The sequence below is a fragment of the Sinocyclocheilus rhinocerous genome, unplaced genomic scaffold (genome assembly GCF_001515625.1).
Source record: "Sinocyclocheilus rhinocerous isolate Xijiao unplaced genomic scaffold, SAMN03320098_v1.1 scaffold388, whole genome shotgun sequence".
Classification (NCBI taxonomy): domain Eukaryota; kingdom Metazoa; phylum Chordata; class Actinopteri; order Cypriniformes; family Cyprinidae; genus Sinocyclocheilus; species Sinocyclocheilus rhinocerous.
This window is the reverse complement of record NW_015650020.1, coordinates 251198-268190: the sequence shown is the minus strand read 5'-3', so window position 1 is coordinate 268190 and position 16993 is coordinate 251198. Positions and strand designations below refer to the sequence as shown.

At 40.9% G+C, this 16993-nt stretch overlaps 1 protein-coding gene across 5 annotated transcripts in view; it reads left to right on the top strand.

Moving 5' to 3' along the window:
• LOC107711399 (zinc finger E-box-binding homeobox 2-like) overlaps nt 1-16993 on the top strand; it is a 53277-nt gene that overhangs the window by 884 nt on the left and 35400 nt on the right. For 4 of the 5 annotated variants that reach the window (XM_016516388.1, XM_016516389.1, XM_016516390.1 and 1 more), the window contains exon 2: nt 911-1041. In XM_016516388.1, the coding sequence (XP_016371874.1) occupies nt 918-1041 (124 nt within the window). In that variant the 5' untranslated portion in view covers nt 911-917. Of the gene's footprint in view, nt 1-201; nt 1042-16993 lie in introns of those variants that run through there. The other variant, XM_016516387.1, reaches the window with a different exon arrangement.

Sequence of the window (16993 nt, the reverse complement as noted above, 5' to 3'; positions counted from 1 at the left end):
AAAAAAAAAAAAAAACATTTTGCATTTTTGTCATCAGAATCCACAAATTTTCCAAGACTTACTTTTGCTGTGATGAAAGGGTAATGTAGCATTTTTATTTGTTTGTTTATCATGCTTGGATTCCGCGTGTTATTCGCCTGCACAATGCTGCAGCTTTTTTTACATTATGATAATCTGACAATTACAGGTTTCAGATATATTATAAGCAGTTATTAGAGAAGTGTACACAAATGCCACACGTAGCTAATGTTTTGGACCCTTTTCGTGCTTTTTTATTTTCTAAAAAATATACACATTTTAAAAGGTAAATATAAGCAAACAATTCTTAATACCGTTTCTCTTAGTATTTCAAAATATAAACTAACGAGTTTTTAATGACAATCCCGAGCAAAAGTAAATGTACTAAATGAAATGTGGTCAGTGTAAGTCAGGCAACAGAAATCACGAAGCCAATATTTACATCTATCAGACTCACAAAGAAAGTAGCCCACGAGATTAGATAACTGTAAATTAAAGCTGATAGAGGGAGAAAAATATCAAACTACATAAAACATTTCCACTAAATACAAGTTCCCGAAAACTTTCATTGCTGCTCATTCTGTTAAAATCTCTATACGCACAGCACATGCTTTATGGTGACTTGAAGGTGTAGGTGTGTCCGTCCCCCTTCATTGGCGCACTCACGCGCTGCTGTCCGATCACACACACACACACACACACACACACACTTCAAAAGATCAGACGACGCGCAGGACGCTCACGGTCCCTCTAAACAAACCCTCCTGGATAACTTCATTCGGACTTTTCAGTCACTCTACCGCCCAAATATCATTTGCTCTCCTGTGAGCGACACACATCCTCCTTCTTGCCCTGAGAGTCCAATTGTTGCCGTGTGTGTGTTGGTTGCTAGATCTTGGATGAAGGAGCGGAGCCCATGCGGACTGCTGCCATCTGACCCACTCTTATCAATGAAGCAGGAGATCATGGCGGAGGGTCCCCGGTGTAAAAGGAGAAAACAGGCCAACCCGAGGAGAAAGAACGGTAAGAAAGTGACTTATGGCGAAAAACTGAACTCCGGCTTGTTCTCGCGTCTTTAAAACAGTTGGATTTGGGTGAGATTGTGCGTTGTCAACTTAAGCGCTTGTACAGAAGAGTGCGGAAAACTCAGCAAGAGTGTAAACTATTATCTTGTGTGCTTAAGGTATAAGTGCACTGGTTTAAAGTGTTTAAACCGTTTTCATTGCCGTGGAAATGTTTAAGTTGTAGCAGAGTAAGAGTTAGAGGGAGAGTTCAGATGTGAGCGTCTATTATCTCACAGCACAAAACCGTTATGTGTGTGTGTGTGTGTGTGAGAGTGCGTGCGTGCGCGCTCGCGTGTCTTTCGCTGGACACAACACGGTTCTAAAATACCTTTAAATGCTTAAGAAAGTTGTTTTGAGTGTTGTATGTGATTTGTAACAGTTTTAGTTATACCTGTTATAGTCTTCTGTATTTGCTGAAGTTGTAAATGAGTGAAGTTATGTGCTGGGACACTTTTCGTCACTATCTTAATTTATAAATAGTCACAAGTGTTATGACTTATTGAACACATGACTTTTGGTTTGTGTTGAAGGCATAATTGAAGCAAATTTAAGTGACTAATGTTTTTGTTGAAATCCTAAGGAAAAAAGACGAAAAGAAAAGTCCTGGTAGCCTACCATAGTACTGGCCTGAGGAGCATTTTAGACACAAAGACAAACAAACTCATCTTCAAACATCTTCAGGCTATCACTCACGCTGTCATGTCCTTCTTTTATTGATAACACGTTTTTTTTTTGTAAGAGGAAAAGATTAATTTTAATCGGAACAGCGCGTAAGATTTTTAAAACACTTCTAATTATGTTGTTCAATCTGTATTTTTATTTATTTATTTATTTTTGTAAATGCATGCAAATATTGCTTTGGTTATTTTTGGAGTAGCATTTACACATTTTCCCGGACTCTGTTAGCTATGTTTGACCTCGATACTTTATTAAATGCGATCTATTGATTTTATAAAAATCAATGCAGCGTGTCGCGGAGTGTATGACTCTAAATAAAGTCGATGGGTTGAAACTTATTTTTGAATAGGGGCAAAAATGAATGAAGCGGTCAATCGGAAATTCTTTTGATCTCGGATTGAAACAGAAAAGCGTCATGTTGAGTTTATGATTATTTTCAGCTGTTGTTTGAACACATTTGCTAGGGGAATACATTATTGCTCACTTATTTAACTTTTGGAGACACTATCTTCATTTTAATGACAGAAAATGTTTGAGGAGAAAAAGTAGAGGATTAGATAAATAATACATACCGAGCGATGACTTTGAAACGAGTCTTATATGGGACGTGAGTTGAGTAAAATGTTTTGAATCGTCTTAACAGGCCGTTATATTAAAAAGAATAGAAGTAAAACACACATATTAATGATATTGACCAGTTGTATACTTATCAGTTGAAAAACTGCGCTTTTAAGTCTACATTCAATTACGTAAAATTATTCAGCAGACTTTATTATTATTATTTTAAATGATCCATTACAATTTATTACAGAATGTATAAATTCGTTTGTTTACTTTATTGACTCATTAACGCAGTAAAGTAATTATAAAAAAAAAAATACACATTTTACCTAATTTAATTAAGTAAAGTCCTGAATACTGAAATGACAGATTCGTTAAATAATGAATCCAAATGTATTTTTTTATAGTTTGTAGTTCAGGTCCTCTTCTCTCACAGCGCGGCCCCACCCCGCTGTTTCGAGGGCCCAATGGGAGGTCACATTAGGCCCTATGTGAAACTTGATCCACTCTCTGGCTGCAGTTGTGTTGTGGTTGTCATTTACCCTCCCACACCCCCAACCTCCCCCTTTTTTTCACAGCACGTCACATCCAGCTGTGAGGGCCAGCTTGACAAAACTGTCAGAGGCACAAGACTATAAAGTTGCAGCATTCTAGAGATTGTCATGGTTCTGTTGTTGTGTGTCGATTTCTCTTTAATGACAGATCGCTGTAAGCTTGTTGTGATGCTCAGCTGCATTGGTTTTTAATTTTTCTCAGGTTTTTCCTGTTATTAGGCATACTTTTTCTATGATGTGTACTATAGCTCTCACTTTAACATTTATTTGTGATTCATTCTTGTTTTTTGACTTGTTAAGAAACCGATGCTAGAGCTACTAATACAAATGATCAGAAGCCTTTGTGAGAAGTCACTGCATTGAGTCACAGCAGTTAACAGATTAAATCACTTGTTTCTATGAAAGGAACATTGTGTAATATTTGTTTGGATGGCATAAAGAGGCTAGCAGGTTCACTGAGACAAAGCGCCAAGACAATGGCTTGTCATTGGGGCATCTCATTGGCATGCTCTTATAATCAGCAGTACCAGGGTGTCTAGTGTACTGTCTTTGGCACGTATAGCGCACAACCGGGCCATTGTGAATGCAGCTGCGGCAGGTACCTTTCACCCTCCTTCTTTAACCACTTCCTACTAAATACGTCTTTTCCAAAAAAAAGAAGAAAAAAAAAAAGAATTAATACATTCTCACAATTAATTATTCACACATTTACAAATAGAGGCCTCACTCTCTAAAACACATGTACACATCAATCTCAAGTAGCTCTCCAGCAGTACCATCATCTGTGCTGACCTGAATGCCTTTCATATCTGCTATGCCATGTTTCAGCAACCCCCTTTCCTTCTCTCTGTCTCTCTATCTCTCTCTCTCTCTATGTTTTCCCTCCCTCACTCCCTCTCTCCCTCCTCCACCACACACCCCCTCAGTAAACACCCCCGAGGGCAGAACAAAGAAAAGGAGCTCCTCTCCTCCTTCTTAATCACAATTCAGCCCTTTCACTGCTGCCAGGCCACTCTCTCGCTTTCAGCATCCCAAAGCCAGAGATGAAAAGAGTGCAAGAGAGAAAGGAGAAAGGGAGAGCAAGAGCGACCAAGTGAGGAGAAAAAAGGTGGAAATTATGATCTAGAGCTAGAGGTATAGAGGTAGAGTGACATAACTTTGTTGCCTCTTTGCGATTGTTAAACTTCCTTGGTTACGCTACCCACGCTGGTCAACTGCCCCAGCTGAGAGATGGGGTCCTCACTAATGGCTAGATAATATTACTGGATGCCAGTCTGGAAATATTAACGACCAAATAGCAGACGAGAGAGAGAAAATAGGGAGGGACTTTGAGAGACAAAAAATAAAAAAATAAAAAAGAGAGACACTGATAAGGTTAGTAAGAATTGAGTGAGAGAAAACAAGTTAGTTAGTGTGTATATATTGGAGAGGAGCTGGGGGCCAGTTGAATGGAGGGGTTAGCAACAGATTGTTTTACTGACTCAAAAGAAATATCACAAGTGCTTGAGACCATGCAGAATCCATTTTTAAAGTGCTGCGACAGACGTTAGGTGTTAGTTGTTTATGTTGTCACTTTGTAGCAAAATCACACGCTCAGTTTTAGCTCGCTCATTTTGACTAGTTTCCGTTGGTTATATTTTGTTTCCCCCACCCCTAAAGTTGCCATACATCTGCCATATTCAAGATAAGCCAACGACCCAGATATAGAGATAAGAGAAACGAGATGTTGGTCTTTAGAGATCCGTGGATTTGTATGGGTGGCGGGACAGATGCCACTCTCAGGACCGACACTTTCTAGCAGTCCATCGCTTTCACAAAAGTGAGACAAAACATCCAGTCAGGGGCCAAACGCCTGTGCCTTTTCACTGACAGACAAGACATCCATTATTGTGTTAGTCTTTCATTCGCTTTTCCCCCTGTACCTCAATAGGTCAGGGATCACAAATGCAAATCCACAGGCATACCGAGAGAGAGAGAGGGAACGTAAGAATACTCAAATGCACCATGTGATATGAATTCTTAATTTTATCTGTTTCGCTCCCTCCCCCCTCGACTTTTTTTTGTTTGTAAGAAAAGGAGATTATCTGTACACCTTCATTCAAGTCCCCTCCCCTTTCAGCTGGGCCAAGCTGTGCAGGATTTAGGCCGATTTACTTCAGCAAACACCTATGGACACTGGGGAGGGGACAGACCCTGCTTGCAAAGAGGGGGTCCTTTGTTTGCTGGGGTGCAGAAGGCCTAATGCTTCACCGGGCGGCCGTATTATCGCATTAAGCTGTATGCTGGTGGCCCAGGGAGGCTGGTTAAAGCTAAAGCAGTCTGCTATCTGCCAAAGACAAGGGAACATACATTAGTGTAGAGATGTGCCCCCATTGTGTGCCTCAAACTTCTTCTCTGGACGCGAGAGCTTAGATGGTTCTAGGTAGAGGAGGTGTCTCGGAAGCATCCACAAAAAGTGCATTGGTACATGCCAATTTAAAGTGCTCCAGCAAAAGCTTGTGATATTTTTTAATATTTGCTAGGAGATGCTTAGATTCCTATATACTTTGTGGCAGGAAACTGTCTAACCGTGGAATAACTATGGTGTTTTTATTCCAAGTTAAGGCCACCCCCCATTTTTTTTCTCTCCAAGCTAATGCAGAGAGCTTTATCTGACTATGTTCTCCTAACATCTGTCACCGCTAAGAGGGACAGGAGAACACCAACGGAGGCTTCGTTAGTCCTGTGTCACTTGTGACTAACCGGAAAGGGCAATTCACAGTAGTGAGTCTGTTCCCTCCTCTTTTCTCTTGCTCTCCCACTCTCTACTAGATGATACAGCTTTGAATGCCACAGCTTTTGTTTTATGCAGTCCATCGCTACATTGGGTGTGGGTAGTTGGCCTAAGACTGCCAAAAACACCCACACCGGCCATGGTGATCAAGATAGTGTGTAATGTTTCCGTAGTCAGAGGCTGTACTTTACAAGTTATCTGTTGTTGTTCAAGGTGCTCAGCCGTGAACGTGTATGTTTGCGGTTCAAGGTGACTGACAGAGTTTGTTGTCCGTCTTCCCGCTAACTAACCATGTGCACATTTTCTTCATGAGTGAGTGCAGAGTAGCGCTGTGACATTTTGTGGCGCCGAATTGCCGTTAGCCTAAACAGCGAGGATTTACCAAGGTCAATAATGAGGTATGTCACTGCAGGCAGCAGAAACAACAGTCCTGGTGATAATGAATGGGACTAAGGTTAAGCTCAACTGGGATGTGTGTGTGTTGTTGTTGAATGGAACTTGCATAAAAATTGATAAGCTTCTGATAAAAGTTGTTTTTCATGCATTTAACCCCTCTATTTTTCACCTTTTCTTGACAGTTTGGAATCATGGTTAATTGTTCCCTCAAGTCTGACTTATGTTCGCCTACACATATGGATGCTCTCTCACAAACCACACACGTACACCGTACGCACTCACATGGACATGTTCCGTTTGATTAGTGGAACACCTCCGGCAAGGTCACAGACACATGAAACAATCAATAACGGATCGGTGGATTAAGGTGTCATGACATCTGTGGACCCAGACCTCCCATTTATGGGTGAATGCCTCTTAAAGCCCACTCTGTTGACAATGCTCCCGCCCTAATGCCAGATCTATATTACAGACCCAAAGAGTCTGTGTCCATGGGCTGCGGCCTTGCTGCCAGTCATCTGTGTTTGAAGGTTTCCCCTCACCGAGCTGCTAGGAAAACACAGGCTGCATCTGTCGACGCATATCTTCCCTTTGCTGTGATGAGGGTGGAGATGTTGGCCTGTGATACGGTGGTTAAGTAATTGGAATATATTGCTCTCAGAGATTAGCTTGAGTGTAATGGCCTCTTTCATTCTGATCCACAGTCACAGGCACTGCTCTGAGAACTAAACATGCACGTCTATGTTGGAAGGGCCAATAGCTGTAACTACATCAGTCTTGTTATCTAAACATATACTTATTCAGTCATCCATTTGCAACATAAAAGTGAAAGTAAAAGGACTGGCATTGGGCTCTGACATCTTCCTATGACACAGATGTGGATTCCAAAGTGTGAAAGGGTGGTATGTGCTATTCCCAGCACTTGCTTGGGACAGAGGGGCTGCAGGCACTGTCATAAGCAAATGTCAACCTGCTACCTCAGGAAATGAAATGTACTGAGGAATTACTCCTGACAGCAATTCTTCTATGCCTCCTGTTTAACAGACAGGCTGCGTTTGTAGCACCTCACTCCCCGTCATTCCTTGAATCTGCCGTGTCTTATCATTATCTGAGGTGAGGTTTTGAAAGCAGTCACTGAGCTCTGCCTTTTCCGTTTTACTGCTCCTTCAACTGTCCACCAGCAGGGCTCTTGTCTGAGATTATAGGGCACAACATTTTTTGAGGGTTGCAGGTCTAGCAATTAAAGTAATGAGGAGACTCTCCGCTCACAGAAGCCAAGGCCTGAGTGTAGTGCTGACTTGCTGCCTTTCAAGTCGATAACTCCTGGCCCACAACCTCGGGCAAGGCATGCCTGCTTCTTATCAGGGAGGATGTCCTGTGCTTTACATTCCTGGGCTAAATGATTCTCTTCCTTAGTGTAAGCGCTAGCACTCAGGAGGATTGGATCTGATGGCCCCGACAAAGCAACCTCGGGTCACTACTAATGAGATGCTAGCACAGACTAGCTCTTTTACACACTTCAACCAGTGCATTTATTCATGATAGAGCTGTTCAGATGTGTGTGAAGTAAAGTTTATGTAAGAGAGAGTGTGCAATTTTAGTCATATTTTTAGATTTGAGAATTAAAAAAGAAAAGTGAGCAGGGTTTGGTCTGTTTCTACTTGACCTTGGCTGTGAAGTGCTGAATTTGTCAATTACCTGACTGAATGATGGCAGACTCCCTTATATTGATGTACAGGGTGCTCTGAGGGTCTACTGTAACTGAATGATGTCAGGCCTTAATTGTCCAATTGCTAGGCAGTAGTGGGATTGAATTGCCATGTGTGCGACAGATCCAGATGGTACAACTGAACCCACCTTTTCAGGCTGGCAAAATCACAGGTCTTAATGCCATCAGCTTTTCAAGTTTTACAATGGGCCATGCCTCGTTATTACCAGCGGCGGCCTCTTTGGCGAGATAACTGAACAAGCCATTTGTAATGCGAGGGTGGCACCGCCTGCTGATTCACTTCACACACCAGCTTTTGTGCAAACATGCAGGGAGGCAAGGATAGTGATACTTGTGTTGAGGTTTGAGGTGTGAGACAGCGAGTTATTACAAGTTTTGTGAGGAATACTTATTGATGGCTCAGAGGTTATTTTCTCAGTTTCACAATGTCTTCAGTTTGGATGTGATGTATCTAGTATTGGAAATTCCTCTTTTGTCACGTTGTATTAGAAAACAGGACACCTTTTTTGTAAAAAAAAAAAGGCGCTGCAAAGCGAACCCCCCCCCCCACACACACACACACAATCACACACTTTTTCTTTTGGCTCCGTACTTGTGAGAGTGGGTGCAAGAGTGAAAGTGAAGGCTGGCTCCCATGCTCTGGTGCTCAGAGGTCACTTTTTGTACCTGAATGGGCTCCAAAGGAAGAGAGGTCCATGGCAAATGCTCAAAGTAAAGTTTTCCGCTCCGTAACGGCCTGTTTGCAGGCCTGTCATCACAAATGCGCTTCATTCAGACACATAGGGGGCTCGAAAGTTCCATCAATCTCTAAGATGACAGTAAATTCATCATACCTATGGAGTATTTAGTTAACCAAGGTCCAGTGATCTTGTTAGGCTAAACTACATTTCGCTAGCTTTGAAACACTCCTTTAGATTTGTTAAGGTTAACAAAACGTATTAACCTTATTATTTACAATTATCATTATAATTTTTTCCCAACAAAGTCAATGATGATTTTTGGAAACATACAGAAAAGAAAGTATTCCAAATAACTTTCTTGTTTGTTTTTTTGTTTGTTTGTTTTCAGTTTCAGGGACTGTTACTGCTCTGACATGGCATTGGGTCAAAAAGCCCAGTCAGGCATAATGCTGAGGAGTCTTTACAGCCTAGCGACAAATTGTCTTGCCTCTCTCTGCACTTGACGTCCCAGCCTCACCCAATCAGTGCACCTCATGTCTTTTTTTCCTCTCCGTTAGGATGGGCAAAGCAGGAGGAGGAGGTGAGGTGAGGAAGCAGGGGGGCGGTGGGTTTCAGTTGTTGCAGGTTGCGTCATGGGACCTGCGGTGTCCCCTTTTGTGCAGCACGTCAAATGTGGTTAACATGCGGCCATTTATCTGCAAAGCCTCCTGGGTGTACAATGGCCTGGCTGTGTGTGTGTGTGTGTGTATGCAGAGGGGGAGGAAATGGTAGAGCGGTGGGCTTAGCATCGGAGCGTTCCCATTCTCTTTCCCTGTCGCTGTCACCTCCCCTCCTCCCCTCATTTCTCCTCTTGGCTGCACACAACCCCTCAGTCATTGTTTCGTTCTTTTTTATTTCTCTCCCCTGGGGTGCTGTGTGGAGCGACTAGGTCAGGCGGCATCTGACAAGGTGCTTCAGGATGTTGTGAGCTCCCGTGAGACGGATTGTTCCCCGCAAACGCGGTGTAAACCGCCAGGGTGAGAAAAAGAAGGTGCGCTTTAATTCCCAACAGCACCTAGCATATCGCACAGTGCTTTCTGCAGAGTCAGAACCAAAAGACCTACCATGTTGCTTAGTCATTCTTAAGGCCGTTTCATTTCTGAAATGTGAAAGGTTCATCAGATCATGAGGTCCTTTAAGGTCCTTCAAAACAAAATCATAGCCAGCGAGACTTTCGATCACCTAGTTTGTTTTGCCTGAGCTAAGCCTCCTTTTCAGCAGTTCTGTGCCAATAGAAGTGGCATGCATGCATTTCACAGGTAACATGATTACTCAGACCGGTGATTGACTCATTTGCCAAGGGAGCTGTTGAAATAACTGCACAGGAGCTCAATGCGAGATTTGTTAATTTTATTTCTTCAGACATGATACAGTCAAACAGAAACTTATGCCATTGGTTCTTACAAACAGCCTTTTCTGTTTGTGTATGTCTCCCCTAGAGAGAGTAGATGCAATAGGATCAAAGGCCAGTGTAATGATACAAGTGATATGAGGATGGGATGTAAATGTATTTTTCCATGTGAGTTTTCTCTCTCTGCAATGGTATGTGTCCACTGGCTTATATCCATCACAGTCTGATGAGAGAGATGATTAAAACAGAACATTGATAGACATGAACTCAAAAATTCTTCACTTGAAAGAATAATGTATTATAATAGAAATAAAATAGGTGGAACTGAATTGCTTTTTGCTGAGATATTTGTTATTGAAAAGCCAACTCATTTTAGGTTGGACGAGTTACTGCTTCAAACATTGTACTTGTACATGTTGTTTTCCTTAGAATGGGTGGTTACTGTCCCTGGAGGCGAAGAGCTCTGAGAAGCCACAGAGAGCACTACCATTTTCATTTTCCATGTTCTCCCTAAAAATACACCACAGTACATCCCTGCATATTTGCGGTGGGCGCTGTGCACTGAGTCCCGATAGTTGGATTTTTGTGTTTCAATCCCATGTCATGTAAGGGCAGCTGATGTGTTTGGGACCGGCCAATAATTTCCCATTTCATCTGATTTAAGGAAGAGTAGTTTACATTAGCAGTGCCAACAAAAACCATCAGCTAAAAACGTTCCAGGAACCTCCCAACTGACCGTGAATGTTATCTATAAATTTGTCCACATAAGCTATTTACCCTTGTTCACTTGTTGCTGCTTTTTACCTTCATTTTCTTTTCTTTCAGCTAAGCATACTGTCAACAGCACGTTTCCATCACATAAACAGTTCCCAAGCCAGCCCCACACTTATTTCCCATGACTGCAGGGCTGAATGTCTTTGGACTTGCTTTCTTATTGTGATTCTGAGTTGACTAACACAGAATAGTCTGATGTTTTTGTAGCTGCTTGGTTACAAATATTTGCCGGAAAGCAGCTTTTTTGGTCAAAAGTTGCAGCTTTATGTATGAAATAGTTACTCACTCATAATATTTCTCAATATAGGAAGTGGCATAAAACAGTCATACCACATAAGATAACTACAGTCGAAACAGCGTGCTCCAGCTGTCTGTTGCTACTCGACTGACGGCAATCAGCTGTTGACACACGGCCATCTGTAAACATTTAAAAGGATGAGTTTGCTTACAGTCTCCCTTTTAATTAAAGACCCGAGATGGCGCCCACCCTTTTCCACAGGTTATGTGATAACTGCACCTCTCTGTGAAGAATGAGAAGGTCTGCTGACGTCGTCTTCAAAACACTCGAGCAAGGGTGGAGATTCAGCCGTGTCCTAAATTAGGCCCTCTGACATGAGCCATTACAGTGTGCGGGAAACTTCCTGTTGCATTGATTTGAACTGGGCTGTTTTGAAACACGGCTCATCTGAAATGAACTGAAGTGAATTGGATGAGATATCAGTGACCTTTAAGATGACACACTTTGCATTTGCTTGGCTTCCTATGATCATGCAAAAGTAGACATATTTTCTGCTAAGGTTGTCATAAGTGTGTGTGTTACTGTACATGATGAGTCGTTTGTTTATGGCACTCACTGCTGAAACAGAGGGGAACCAAGTACACAGGGAGAAGCAAATAAACAAATAAACAATGTGGGGTGAGACAGGAGACAGGACAGGACAGGGAGGAAGGTGGAGGGAGTGGGCGGTCAAGACGCATCGAGGAATCCTTCTGGGGCACCATGTCAACCAGTTCACCTGAAACTAATGCCCCGGCAGACACTCTCCCTTACGCAGAGCCCTAATGAGTATGAGGTTGGCGTGGGAAAGAAGACAGGGAAGCACAAATAGGTGACCCACTAGGACAGGGTGGGGGTCATACCTCTTGACCCCTCCTGGGGTCTTTTGTTTGCATGTCTAAGACATGGGAATTAGTGAGACCATAGTGTTATGGGTTATGCCTGGTTTGTTATGAACAGCTTGAGGGAAGGCATATTACCCACAGATTAACAGTGTTGCAGTTATATACTCCATATGATGTATGTTATCAATAAAGATTTTTTTTCTAGTTTAATTTTTATCTCTTTTACATTGTAAGTGCTTTAAACTTCAGTGAAGTTTTCACTTCAAACATTATGCATTTTCTTTACTGTTTTGTTTGTTATTTTGTGATCCTTTAAGTAATATGATGCAGGAAACATTGCAAAATATGACAAAACTATGAATCCTATGAATATGCTATAGGCTGAAGTCAGTTTGTAGAGGTAGTCTGTATTAGTTCATATTGACCACGCCGATCACATGGTGTAATCCCTGTCAAACTGGAAATCTAGGTTAAATGCAAATTGATTCAAGCAATACCAGACAGTAATTAAACATGTTAGTTGTGTATACGAGCACTAGACCAGAAAGTCATTCATTAAGATATGTTTATGTCTACAGTTACTATTCAAACCAGTTGAAGGAAAAGTAATTATGTTTTGAATGCTCCCTAGAGCAAGAGTCAAAACTGTCAGAAAATATTTTTATATGATGTGAGAGAGGGAGAAACTTGTTATATTTTTGGTAAAATATCCTCTGAGATCAAAATAAGTAATGTTATATAGTCTTGGATATGGTGAATTTGTAGACTGAAGCCTATCAGGCACTATATAATGACAAAAATAAATGTTTGAAAATAAAAAGTAAAATAAAATAATATATAAACGGTGAATGTAAATAATATTATTAATATGCTAATTGCAATGATGTGCCTGGTCATTATTTTAAATCTGTATGCACTAATTCTCTCTTTCTTTTTTCTCTCTCTCCCTCGGTGCTGATGTTCATCTCATCTGTTCATTGACACAGGTAAGAACATCTTCATATACACACACATTTCATAAAAGCTAAAAGCCTGTTTGTTGTTGTCTACTGGTTAAAGACGCCCTTAAGAAAGCTTTAGACTTCCTCTTTATTATACTTCCTCTGCTGCACAGTAACAAAGTCACAATTGCATTACGGTTTAGCTAATTATTTGACTCGTCCCTGATAAGCAGCCTCACTGTTCTTCAGTGCTGTGTGAAGTCTATATTGCAAATCCAGCTGTTCATACGTGGTGATTAACTGTGCTTGTGTGGAGCTGTGTTGTCTATTATTAGATCTTAACTAGCAACAAGTTCACCGTACTTTTAGATTGACATTGTGATAACTGTCTTTAGGAAACCATGACTTTCTTGATTCGAAAATAAATTTTGATCACTGTCCACGGTTTGAGTCTGATAGAAGCTTCCTCAAACATATATAAATAAGTAACACTCTAAACAAACAAACTTTGAGTGTTTACTGGACACACTGCAAGCACTTTTTGTCTTGGTCCATTAGATTTTGGTTATGAGTGTAGGAAACAACTTTTCAATCTTTCAGAGGTGATCTCACAAGTGGAAATACCGGTCCTGTTGTATATAAGGGACGTGACACTACAAAACCTAAAGTTGCTTTTCACAGCAGCTAACGGAATGATTAATATTAAACCGTTCTAATAAAAGCTGCATGGTTTCACGGCCAAGGCAACAATATCTCTTTCCACCTGGGGAAATGAATAAATCCCATTTCCCAACTGTGCAAAATCTGTTCTTTAATGTGTAGCACAGCCTAGCCTGCATCATGTGGGTGGGCTGGTGTTCTTCCCACTAAAAATCTAGGATACTTTTCCATTTTTATTTTCTTTTTTTGTCTGGCTGAGAAATGCATTCCCTCACCAAGATGGGAGAAAGCTTCGGAACCAATGAAAAGGTGTCCCCAAGGAAGCTGGGAATAATTTGCAAAATATAACCTAGAACTCAAATTTGTTATGGAAAAATAATTAAAACAGTTCATTTGATTTAGTGATGTAGTTTTGTTTTAGCATTTTCAACTCTATTTTAAATATACATTTTGTCTGTCCTTGGGTAATACAAATCAAGCACATAATATGATATAATACAGTATAATATAATATTCTATTTCACTCAAGGACAGACAGCACAATTTTAGAATTGAAAATGGGCTTAAAAACTACAAAACTATAAAAACTACATTTATTTTTTAAATATTATTTTTTACATATATTTGTTCTATATTCATAATTCATAGTTATTATTATATCATATATCATATCATATTATAAAACAATATTGGTTCTCTTCAGTAGGACCACAATCTTTTTTGTTTTGTTTTTTTGGTCAGACTACAATCGTAACGTCTGATTTTTGTGAAGTTGGGTCATTTTATTGTTGTATTGTTGTTTATTGTCATTTCATCATTCCGTCCAGCATGTATACATATTAATCAGACTATATTTGGCCTTGACATTGTGCACATGCTCTGAAGGAAGACACACATGTTTTTAACTTGAAAGTCAAACCCATCACAAAGGAGGTAGATTTATCAAATATTTCATTGCATGCATACTGTAACAAACAGATAACTACGCATACAAACATGCTTAGTGTCATAAGTTTAAACAGGGATGAGAAATTAACATTAGTGTCATTTTGAATCTGCTTATCTTCACCTATTACATAGTTTGGTTCTTAGAGGGCATGACAGTTCCACACCTTTACCACAGAAGCTGACAGTGAAGGCTATTTTGAAAAGTGACGCTGGTGAGCTGATACAACTGAACTTACAGTGTGAACTTACAGAAGAAGTGGTGTGCAAGTGCTTCCTACATACATGTGTTGAGTGTGTGACAGACCTCATGTAGGATTGTGGCTGAAGAAAAACAAGACCAGTGTTTAGGGGAGTAAAATGTGGAAATGCACAGAGCGCGAGCGTGTGCGTATGCGTGAGGATGGGTGTGTGAGGTACAGAGAGCGTTTGCAGATAAAAGCTGTAACTCATTCTGCCTTTCAGCGACACTTCTATTTCAGATACGATAATGTCCTCACACGATCCCTATTTCTGCTGCACTATCAAGACTCTTAAAAGCGACTAGTGCTCTTAAAACTATTCTAAGCAAAACAGCTCGAGCATTTCGAGAAGTCCCGTTTTAAGTGGCAAATTGTTTTCCCATAATAGAACCAAGCAATTGCTAATTGGAGCCTATAGTCAAATTGACCGAGGACTGATTGGAAAAGAAAGACAGAGGAGGAGAGAAAGAAAGACAGAAGGGTCCTCCATGCACTTGCTTTAGAGTGCACCTTGAGTGGGTATGCTAGTGTCTCAATGCTTTGGGATTTAGCAGAGTGGCAGTGGCGCAGATCCCAGTCTGGGTTTTGGATAGTTGTTTCCATTTTCAAAATGTTTATCCCCCTGCAAACTTCACCGGAAAGAAAGTTTTTGAAAGGTGTCTGAGGTAGGGGGGAATTTGCGGCATAATCTGTGGGTAATGTAAGGATTTATTTGGAAATGCGCTTCAATCTTCAAGCTCCACCCCATATTTCCTGATTTACACAGTACTGTGATACTTCCTGAGTAATAAGTATCTCTGGGAGTGACCTGCCGGGCTAAAGGCAGAAAGATGCCAGCATGACTCAGGAATGAGACATGGCGGGTTGACATTTCAGTCTTACCTTCTGTAGGTGTCGTCCCCCCGCTCCTTATTCCAACATCTGGAGTTGATCAAGCATTCACTTCCTAGTGCTTTTAACCACCCCCGCAGCTTAAAGGGGGTCGACAGCTGTTAAAACACCTGAGCACACTTGCCGGAGACCCCTTCCTCTCCTACCTCCCCGCAGAGGTGCACACATTACATGCTGGTGTGGAGAAAAGGGCCACATGCTAACTCAGGTGGTCTGGCAACCTGACACCACTGAGGTTCATGAGTCTAGACTAAAGTTCTGGCCTAATTTTCAGGGCATTTGAGGGTCTGCTGGGATTACAGCCCTACAGGCCTCTCTCTACAGCAGGGAACTGCCGTCTATGGGTAGATTGTATCAGCAATTTAGGTCTTGTCGGCGGGTGATCTTTAAGGTTGCGGGACAAGCTGGGGTTCAGACAGCTGTAGCCCTTTTGATCTTTCAGTCTCCCACTGTAGCGATCCAAAGATAGCTGTCACTCACATACACCTAAAAATAGTATGTCTGGAAAACAATACGCATCAAAGACACCTTGCGCTGTAGTGTGCGTTCACAATTATGTGACCAGCTAAATTACAGACGGCTTTTCGGATTCAATGGGTGTTTTTTGTGTGAGAACAAAACAATGGCTCGGTGCTGAGGTGATTCAAAAAGTAGTTCATGACCCAGCCTTTTTTTTTTGCTGCGACTCAATGTAACAGAATCAGTGTTAGCCTCCAGCATCCCTTGGGAGAGGGCATTATGGCTGCTGTATTGTTGGCTAACCTCCTGCCAACTGTGTGGGGAACAAAAGGCCGAGCGTTTATTACCAGACCCTGCTGTGTTAAAGGAAGCCCAGACCAGCCCTCCTTTCCTGGGGATGGCCTTCTTTTGGCTGCACTTTCATCAAGCAAATGTAGCTCTTGCTAATAACCAGGTAGATAGCGAGTTCACAAGAACAATGTGTCATTTTGAGATTGGTGCAAATTGGATTACTGATTAAAATTTGTAAATAATCACAATGAGGAGGCATGTCAGTTCGTGATATAAGCAGTTCTGTATTTTTATATACTTGTGTTATCTTATATTTCACTGTTTTTTAGAGAATTATGTTGTAATCACTTGATATTTGAAAATCATTTCTGTGAATTAACATTTAACACTTTGTTAAGAGTCTTGAGGGGAGTTCTTATTGGGCATCATATAGTTTTCATGAATTATTCAAAACAAAAAAACAAAAAACAAAAAAAAGAGAGAGCGAGAGAGAGCGAGAGAGAGAGAGCACTTTATTTAATCATTACAAAGTCAGCAAAACAACAAATCAAAATATCAAAAAAGGGGAGCAAAAGGACCAGAGCTTATTGTAACTTGGTGGTAAAGATCAACATTTCTTCTACAACTTTACAAATAGCTTCATTAAAGCGCCATTTACTAACTAAACTTTCTAAATCATTCATCATTTTATAGAACTTAAAATCAAGCATAACCCTTGCTTTTACCAGATTTTTAAAAACAATAACCACATGTTGTTCTTCTCTACCCTCTATTTTGTTTTTCCTGGTTATATAAACAGCAAGTTCGGCTTGCCCAATTTAAGTA